At 37.6% G+C, this 10,248-nt stretch overlaps 2 protein-coding genes across 2 annotated transcripts in view; one reads left to right on the top strand and one right to left on the bottom strand.

The window, feature by feature from the left end:
- The first annotated feature begins 931 nt into the window (after positions 1 to 931).
- Positions 932 to 7,335, top strand: LOC106520231 (sodium/bile acid cotransporter). The gene is made up of 6 exons (XM_014012206.1): positions 932 to 1,175; positions 3,638 to 4,072; positions 4,189 to 4,393; positions 4,574 to 4,752; positions 6,550 to 6,749; positions 6,876 to 7,335. The coding sequence occupies exons 2-6, from the start codon at positions 3,684 to 3,686 to the stop codon at positions 6,926 to 6,928; spliced, it is 1,026 nt and encodes a 341-aa protein (XP_013867660.1). The 5' UTR covers positions 932 to 1,175; positions 3,638 to 3,683; the 3' UTR covers positions 6,929 to 7,335.
- LOC106520209 (sushi domain-containing protein 4) overlaps positions 7,196 to 10,248 on the bottom strand; it is an 8,923-nt gene continuing 5,870 nt past the window's right edge. Inside the window, exons 10-11 of the mRNA XM_014012176.1 lie at positions 8,330 to 8,715; positions 7,196 to 8,259 (exon numbers count right to left, since the gene is read on the bottom strand). Of these exons, the coding sequence (XP_013867630.1) occupies positions 8,234 to 8,259; positions 8,330 to 8,715 (412 nt within the window). The 3' untranslated portion in view covers positions 7,196 to 8,233. The remainder of the gene's footprint in view (positions 8,260 to 8,329; positions 8,716 to 10,248) is intronic.

Genomic DNA, 10,248 nt, shown 5'->3' with positions numbered 1-10,248 from the left:
ATATTTATCTTGTTCTATTATCAATTTAACTTGAGTTTTTTTAAGTAGTTTGTGCTTTTTGTTGCCAATCCACACATTTTTATTTTCTTTTTACAACTGATAATGTTTTGATGAACACTGAAATGTTTTGTGATCCTTTAAAAAAAATTATAATTTATGGTCCAGGTTTATGATACTTTTTTCAAGAAATAAACCACGCAGCAAAATTTGTCTGCATTTCTGCATGTCTGCAATTCCACACAATGCACTAAAAGTCCTCCCTGATATCTCAAAGATTGATGGCTCTTTGGAGGCCCAGGAGTGGTTTGCCGACGGTGTTCCATGTATGGGGCCAGGCAAGCACAACATAAACCAAATCACAGTTGTGGTGCCATTTTAGTACCATCATTGCCAGCTTGTCACCAGATCTGGCCCACACCTGTCTGYTAYGTGRGAAAGATGGAACGCTTTTGTTGAAGATAATCCAGTATTGGAAAAACCTTCGGAAAAGTGCTTGGTAAAATGATAATAAAAAAAGATAATTCTTTATCATTGCTAAAATCATAGAAGGTAAAGTAGGAATGTAAAATCACACTGTAAATTTATTTATTTTGATACATGTGCCCCAGGCTTTAGTTGACAGGATAAAAAGCAAAGAGTCCAAGGAAATCCTTTAAACTGCTATACATTGGTGATAATTTAATCCTTTTAATGTCTAATATCTAACATGGTTGACAAATAAGAGCAAAAACCTCCGTTAACAACTGAGGATCAATATAATTGTGTTGAAAAAGGCYGATAAGTCTGCCAGGCAAATTCAAATCTTCTGTCTGGTTGAGAAATATTAAAAGTTTACTTTTACTCTCAAATGAGGCTTTGAATGACTTATGCCTTCAGGGTCACAGAAACAAAACAGTCTGTCCACATAATTTAAGCCCACTGATGCCTGACCTCCCAGTTGCTTATAAAGCAGGAAYGGGGGAAGACTGCTGAGCTGACCAGGAGTAGAAGAAGACATTCAGTGCTGTGATATTTTGTTCTGTTATCTTGTTTGTTAAGCAGCCTGCAGGGGTTAACACACCACGTTGTCACGAGACCATGTGATAAAAGGGGCTCAAATACAGAAAAGAGGGGTCAGATGCAARAATGTGTGGGCGAGCTCTATTTGGAGCTGCAGCCAGTGGCTCGAATTGAAGGTAAGAAAGTGCTTTTTATAACTTATCATGCCATTARGTTTTATTTGAAATATGAACTTGTCTGGATTACAAGTATTTTACATTAAAAAGAAGTTGAAGGAATGTTAATTAACTGTTAGTTAAGCTTTAAAGGTATTTTCTGTCTCACTCAGATGATTAACTAATTTGATTCATCTTTTGATTTTGAGTGTAATGTTTTAAATGAAACATTTTTTCTACATTTGGCACAGAATGGGCTTCTGTGGCTGACTGACCTCAGGCTGCAGCAAACAGCAATCAGTAAAACTCTCCAAACTCTTTTGGTGAAAATATATCAGATGGATTTGACACAGCAAACAGTTACAGTAAACTTAATTTTACAGTTAGGTCACAGTATATAACACTTTAGATCAAAGGAAAACACAAGTTTTTTTTTCCAACTAGTTGCAGTGTGTTCTGTTCTCTGCACAAAAAAAGTTAATCTGAATCAGCATTTTTTTGTTAATACTTCGTAACAATTGCTCCATTTAAATGTAAAAATTTTATCTTATAAAAAACTATTAATGTAGATACATTTAAATAAATACATTTATAGTGATTCAGGGGCAGGCATTGTAGAGTTGGATAGCCACAGGCAGATACAATTTGTTAACATATAAGTATGAAATATTATTCAAATCTAAATAATGAAAAATTCAAATTCATCCTGTTCATTGGAGTCCAATTGCATTTCCATTTGATTTGCTTTAAAACAGTAAAATGTAATTTCACAGACATTCAAAAGTGCCATTTTACAAAAATTTGCGTGCAATAAAAACAAAGTATTGGATCAGATCTTTATTTCAGTTTTGTCATCTTGATTCTCCTAAAATAAAAATAATCAAAGTAACAGAACCAGAACTGCAGTAAGACTAGAGAGGAGGAAGGCCATCTGGTTTGATAAGGACAAAGATACAAACATAGAAGCACAAAATGGACAGTAAAAAAGATAATTATAAAGCTAGAATTAGCTCATTATAATATGATATAATAAAACACTTAAAATATAATTTCATGTATTTCATTTGCATATGCATATGCATATGTATATGTATATATATGTATGAATGTATGTGTGTATATATATACTGTATATACAGTATATATAATTTTATTTTTTGTGGAAAAACAGCATAATATTGGTCAAATAATGGAAGAGGAAAAAAGACAGTAAATTATTAGTTTTATGGTGGCTCTTTTGCCAAAGAATTTAAGAATTTATCAGTTTTACCAAACCACAGAAAAAGAGTTTGTTTTTTCGTCCAATTTGCTAAAGACATAAAAACTATGTAAATGATTAAAGCAAAGTAATTAGTTCAGGAGTAAATTTCTGACTTGTAAGTGAGACTAAGACTTCTACATAAAGTTGTGGCTTGTTTTGTTTCAGTGGGAAAACATGTCCTGAATTTTAAGAGCCARCGTCTCTCTGAGTCTCTTTTGTGTCTGAACTCTAATATCGTAGGGAAAAAAAATCTGATCTTTGGCATCATGAGCAGGTATTTTACATGCACAGCAGAAAAATGGTGTTAATCCTCTCTGTGTGGGCTCAGAATTCAGTTTGTCAGAGAGACACAAGAGTGGCTCTGAAGCCATTAAAGAGGTACCATTCCGCAACAGGTACCTTGGAAACACATCAAACCAAGTTTGTGTAAAAAAAAACAGAGCAAATATTAAATGGTTGTTTTGATTTTCAAACTGAAATCTTGAAAACCGCATTTGCATTTTGGTCACGTTAGCCTGAAATGAAATGAAATATTTTATATAAAGCTCCTATCTTTGCCATTCATCTTTTTAATAGAAATGTTCGATTATTGTCTCCCTGTCTTTGAATGTCGTCGGGATTAAAACACAGGGACTGATGTGCAAAACAACTGTCTCAGACAAAACTGGGTCTATCCCAAATTAGGAGTTACCCATCACATTTTTTGCCTTAGCTGCTCCATGCACACATAGTTGTAGTTTTTACTCTCACTTCCGAAAACCAATTAAGGCCAGTTTCGGCCACACATAGATCATACTGATTCACTTTGAGGAAGTGCCCTGCTCTCTGTAACGAGGGACCAAGTATATGGCACTGACAAAGTTTGGGTCTTCTTCCTGGACATCGTGACACGATAGAAGACCAGTGCTGTTACTCTGTTTTATTTCTTTGAGCACATTTTAGATGAATTGGTGAAACTTCTTCAAATCTCTAGCGTGTATATTGACTTATGTCTCCTCTTCACTGGGCTCAGAGAACCGGTTACACATCTTTCCCTCTGGGGAGAGATGCTTCAGAGATTAGAACTCAATAGAACCCARTTCTCTTTCCTCCTTCTCTATATACTTCACAACAAAAACTGTGGCCCTTTTATTTGCCTGAGAGTGGCACCGTCGGCCATGTCAATGACTAATTTACAACTCACAAGTGCTTTTAACATTTTTACTTTTTGTTTGTGTGACAGATGTAGAAAATCGTACAGTGAAAAAAGAGGAAGAAGAACCACAACAATGAATGGAACAACAGGCCATGTGGTAATAATCGACGCCGTTAACGTCACCAGCATCTTTGGCAATGGCAGCTCAAGCTTCTTCAACATCCCCAAACCCTTAAACACAGCCATCAATGTTATAACCATCGCCATCCTCTTCATCACTATGATTTCCCTTGGCTGCACAATGGAGATTCACAAAATTAAGTCCCACCTTCTCAAGCCAAAAGGAGTGGCCATTGCACTGGTGGCCCAGTTCTGCATCATGCCTCTCACGGCGTTCGCTCTGACCAAAAGCCTGCGGATGCCTCCCATTAAGGCTGTGATTGTGCTCATCTGTGGCTGCTGTCCRGGGGGAAGCTTGTCAAATATCTTTTCGCTCGTGGTGAAGGGTGACATGAACCTCAGGTAAACCAATCACTGATGCACGGATTCCTAATTGGAGCACAAATAATCTAAGGTCTTGGTTTGACACATTTGAGAGACACGCCTGTTTCCCTAATGTTTGCTCTTTTTCATGCCAGCATCGTGATGACAACTTGCTCTAGCATCGCAGCCATGGGTCTAATGCCTCTGCTGCTGTATATCTTCAGCCAAGGCTTCACGGGTCTGGAAAACGCTGTGCCGTWTGTTGGCATTATCACCACCCTTGTTTCCACGTTGGTGCCGTGTGCTGTTGGCATTCTCATCAATCACTACAAACCAAACTACTCAGCAGCTGTCACAAAAGTAAGAGACAAAATATAGTCACACATTAATAGATCAATGATGGAAAAAGGCTTTTTGAATGGTAGTCATTTAAGGTAACTGTAATTCTTTGGACTAGTAGTTAAAACCAGACTTTTTGGCAAAAAAGGAGAAAAAAAGAGAAAACACTGATGAAATGTTGGAACCTTTTGTGTTTACCAGATAGGTGTCATCATGCTGGTGCTTTTCGCCATCGTAGCTGCTGTCCTGTCGGTTTTAATATTCAAGGATGTGATATTGATGATCTTCATGCCCGACTTCATCGCTGCGGCTGCGCTGATGCCTTTGATTGGATTCACTCTGGGATACGTAATGTCTGCAGTTTGCAAACTCAGTCCAAAGTAGGTGAAAAACACACWGGTCACTCATTCAACTGTTCCTCAAGGGCTCTAATCTGACTGTTATCAAAGACCATTTGTACTTATGGCAGAAAATGAAAGRATGCAATGCACATTTAAAAACATCTCAACTCCAGCCACAGCTGATGAAACCTTAAAAGGAAAGCAATGCTTTTTTTCTTCAAACAATTAGCAGGTCTACAATGATTCCAACATTCAGAGCTTTTTCTAACCTCCCAACTTCAAACGTTTGGCATCARAAGTGCAAAACTGGAATATTTATTTGTATTTAACATTTTGACACATTCAGAAACTGATAACCCTTAAAAGAAGTCCTTGCACTGTCAAATTATACAACTATGCATCGATAAAATTAAATATTTTATATCACTGTACTCATTTAAAGACTAATTTGAACTTTTTTATATAAAATTTGTATCATGACTTTTAAAGCTCCAGTTTGGAGTTTTGAAGAAAATGTGGACTTAGTCTGAATATGTGAACAAATACACCTTATAGGTCTCTCCCCCTGGCTCTCTGCTGCACTACAGCCTCCCATGAACRCACAGGCAGGTGCACGACTCGGCTCAGGGAGGATTATGACGGCAGATAAACAGCCGTGGAACATTCAGAGCTCTCAGAAATTGGCAGCTTTCCTGTAAATTTAGGTTGATTCTCCACTATTAGCACAGCTGCAGCACACTAGTAGTCTTGAGCTTGCTGTGGGGGGGCAGCAAGTGCATGAGCGTGATAGATGCTGTTAAGACAACCCTCCTGACTCTGATTGGCTGTTTCTGACAGGGTGCGATGTGTTTCTGCAAACGGCTGTATAGGCCAGATTTACACAAATTATCTGTCTCATATTCTACTGTCAGGACATAGTGACAGCTTTAACATATGTGACTCATCACATCAAAACGAGGATTAAGTCCACAAGTAGTATATGGAGAAATAGGCAAATATAGTGTTTTGACTAAAATGTTAACAAAAATTGCATTTTCTCAAAATATAATGAATAAATGCCTTATAAATGTATCATTTGAATGAACTGTCTGAAATATAATCATAAAACAAAATTCTGAAGCACTGTTTTGAGCAGTAGCAACAAAAAACCTGATTTTGAGGAAAAACGCCTTAAAATTTTGAGATTTTCCTGGTGAGCAATGTTTTGTTTCTTTTTAGCTGGGAATTGTCAGTGTTCAAATAATWTAATTTGAGGTTCCCTCTTTATAAGGACATCAAAAATTCCTCATTAAAATGACATAAAATTAGGATTCAGACCAAAAATATTTATGTATTATTGTAACCAACAAGACAAATTAAGTCATATGTATGGATTTAATTATGATATCAGAATGATCAAGGTATCAAAATGCAACTTTTAAAGCCAAGAATCTGAAAATGTTATTAGGTCATTCTGATCAAATTTGCCTTAATCCTCATTTCAATTTGATGGGTCACAAATATGTAAAAAAAACCATTTTTTTTTGATAAAAGTTACCACTTTAATATAAAAATGGATTTAGAAGCAACTGCAAATAGCAGTAAAGCAATTGTTTGTCACTAATCAGTGGATGTATATGTTGATTGTCAAAATAATTATAATTTGTCATTATTATAATCTGCCACAATCAACAATAAAACAACTTTCCTGCATCAAAGGAATCAAGAAGGACGTTAATAAATCCATCCGGCTAGAGAGAAATATTTCAGAATAGTTATTTTAAGCTGTTAAAAATGGTATGTTCCAGGTTTGAACTGAAGCAATGAAATGTTATAACCTCACTTTTTTTTCCTTAGGTGCAGCAGAACCATCTCAGTGGAGACAGGATGTCAAAACCTCCAGCTGTGCTCCGCCATTCTCAAGGTGGCCTTTTCCCCGCAGGTCATGGGACCCATGTTTCTCTTCCCCTTGTTATACATCATGTTCCAGTGCGCTGAGGCCCTCCTCCTGGCCTTGTGCTTCAGATATTACCAAAGAGTCAAGCCACTTGCTGGGGGTAAGTACGAAAGCTGCTTGCCTGTTTGTGCAGAGCGAGGATAAAGAAGAACGGGTCAACTGAGCACGTGCAAAGGTTTTGGAGCGTTAAAATCCAGATTAATACATTTCAGTATTTCCCCTGCAGATACTGGAACACAAAAACATGCTGGTCTTCAACAAGAGGAGGTACGACCATGACACCGAAGAGGAGTCCTGGATGAACCCTTATGTTTGGGACACCAACTGGAAGACCAACAAATACTTTTACACAGAAATAAGAAGTTGAATTGTTCAAGCTTTCTATTTATGTTCACGCCTGGAAAAAATCTTTTGTGACAATTTTATGTAAAATTTACAATTGACAATCAAATGATCAGCTTTTTTAAAGACTCAAGAATTACATACTTTGATAAAAATACATAAAGAAAAGGCAACGCCATGAAAAAAACAAAAGGATATCATCAGTTTCAACACATCAAATAATATTTAATCAAATCGACGTATTTACAGGATAAACACAACTTAAAACTTTGTACATATATTAAAATAGCACATTAACTAAAAACAAATCAAGTTTCAGTCGAGTAAAGTGAACACAAAGATCACACTAATCTGTACGTTTCTTTTTTTTTTGGTGACTCTTTCCAGTTATTTTACAGTGTCACATTAAACATGCCTGCAGCAGAAGTCAAAATGAACAAAACGCTAAAAGACCTACTGCTAACGGTTCCCATGAGCTGCAGAGGCGTCACAAGCCACGGCTGATCAACAGCTTTATCTGCACAAATAAATTACATTTATCACTCCTCAGCAGCCTCAATAAATTAACATGAGAATATCTTCAGGTGTGCAGGTGATATGTTTGACAAAAGCCACACATGATATCAATAAGCAGTGGAGGCGTTTCACTGACATTCATTTTTCAAACTCCTCGTTACACAGATGACTGATACGTGTGCATAGACGTGGGAAGCTAAGGCTTTTCAGGGGCGGGGTAATAGCATAAAAAGGAAAATGCGTTTAGAAACATAAAACAAGGTAAATGCAGCCTCTCTTAGGTGGACGTACTCCTATTCTACAGTGATGTTGATATGAGGCATGATTATTCAATCCTTTGAAATTGAAATATTTAAAAAGACAAAATAGTGAACTTTCATTCCTTGCCATCATGCATCTTTGTGTTTTCTAAGTGATAAGGTGTGTGTGGTTAAGGAAATGTAACAAGACACAAATTACATTTTCAGTTTCCAGCTTTGCTCAAATACATAATATGTATCTTTTTTTAATCTTTTTTTTGTACCATATTGATGAACCCAGCTTCTAATTTAAGACAAACACACACTAAAAAAGTGTAAGCTTCTATACACATGTATGTCCCTTCTCTGCTTTCCTTTGGGATGGTCAGCTGAAATATTCAGAGTGAAACACAGCTCCCCTCTGTTGTTGACAAACTCCTGCTATCCAGCACAGGTCGATAAGAAAAGATGGTCGCCGCTGTTTGTTTCAGGCTTCCTTCAGTAACGGCATATCTGTGGGCAACAGATCACATTAATACCAAATAATGGTTTTAAATAGAGTGTGAAATGAAAAATAAAATACCATCTGAGTAGTCCATCTCAGAGTCTAGCGACAGGCTTTGTTGGTCGCTGCCTGCAGAAGGCCTTCTACGTGAGGATGAGGAGCCTCCCATAGCGCCTCCATGTTCCAGACCCCAAACAGAAGACAAAGGTGAAGAGGAAGATGAGGACGGCAGCACGGGGTGAACCACCGCCATCTCTGACTGCTGCTGTTTGAGGGAAGAAGGTCTTGTGGGTCCGGCCTCAGGTGAGGCGTGCTGACCCTCGGACAGCACTATCTGGACTCGAGACTCAGCGCTGAGTGTTGACGCTCCGCTGCTGCTCACGGCTTCTTCATAGGAAGGCAGCGTCACCTGGACTCCTTCCACCATGATGGTCACGGGCTGCCCCAACAAACCGTGGTCACGTCTGAGTGTGGAGGACAGGASGGAATTTAGAATCACTTGTTTCCCCTGTGATTAGTCACTATAAAGCRCAAACCAAACTCAAGGCCTGTGAGCCTAATGTGGCCCGCCATGGCATTTTATGTGACCCAMAAGAGCTTCAAAGATATAATAATGTCTTAAAGGGGCAATATTATGTGTTTCTCAGGCATATATTTMAATTCYACACCATAACAAAGTAACTATGTCACATTCARTTGTTATTAAAATGTTGTTTACATGTTTAAATAGAAAATAAACTTGACTTTTCATCATATCTGTTTCTAAATGCCTTGAAATTGGCCTYCGTCTCTTTAAGAASCTCCTTCCRCTTCCGTCCCACCCATTTCAGCACTGGGCCGAGTGGGTGTGTGTGCTCTGTGATGAGGAAGCTCGGCTTGGAGACACAGCCCAGAGGAGGAGCTGGTCCCAAAAGGCGGTTCTAGTCCCAACCGGTCGTTTTTGCTCCCCTGCCTGGCTGCCTCAGGACACTACAGGATTTCTCAAACATGCATGAATGAGTCAAAGCAAGACTCTGGGCATGTTTTTGATGAGAGGACAACATTATAACATGATATAAAACTCAAAAAAGTTGATTTGACATGATATTGCCTCTTTAAAACAAGCGTATGCTGCTTTAAAGCCGGCATCGACAATAAACTTCMATCCATACTGCATGCCAATTATTTAACCCACAAAATGACGGCATCCCACCACTAGGTGGAGATGCACAGGGKTCAAGARCAGCCAGCAGCTGGCGAGATTCAATTTGTAAAAYATCCATTTTACGGCTCTTTCACCGGGAAGTAGGAATTCCCCACTTACAAGTTACAAATTTAAACTGGAACGCCCCCATAAGTGGGAATTTCCTAGTGGAMAGTGGGAGAGTTTAATATTCAAGATGGCAGCTACTCATTACAACTCAACAGTGAGTAAAACTATCTTACTTTTACTTTTAACAGTATTTCTGTCTTATTCATTTCCAGAGTTGTAAAGTAACTAAGTACAAATACTTTGTTACTGTACTTAAGTAGAATTTTTGTGTAGCTGTACTTTTACTTGAGTAATTATTTTTCAGCCTACTTTTTACTTCTACTTCTTACAGTTTGACACAGTTATCTGTACTTTCTACTCCTTACATTTTAAAAAAAGACAAGAAGTAGAAAGTTGTTACTTTTATTTCATTTTTGCTTGTTTTCATTCCAGCTTGTTATTGTAAAAAATAAATACTATCCAAATAAATTGTGCCTCCTGGATAGAGGGAATTTAATTTTGGTTGAATGAGAAGTATAAATATTTAAAATTCTGATACTGTATTAGTTTGTACACAAATAAATCATGTCACACTCCAGCAGGACATAATCATTAAAATAAAAGGACTGTACTTAAGAAGTATTTGTTTTTCATGAATTATATTATTGCATTTGGCTGCAGCCCTCAGATAGATTAGATTTTCATTTTGGAGAAAAGGTTTGGGCAGCCTTGATATAAACATAAACTGAAACAGCTGGACTAGTGC

The sequence above is a fragment of the Austrofundulus limnaeus genome, unplaced genomic scaffold, assembly GCF_001266775.1.
Source record: "Austrofundulus limnaeus strain Quisiro unplaced genomic scaffold, Austrofundulus_limnaeus-1.0 Scaffold2, whole genome shotgun sequence".
NCBI lineage: Eukaryota > Metazoa > Chordata > Actinopteri > Cyprinodontiformes > Rivulidae > Austrofundulus > Austrofundulus limnaeus.
This window is presented reverse-complemented; position numbering and strand designations above follow the sequence as displayed.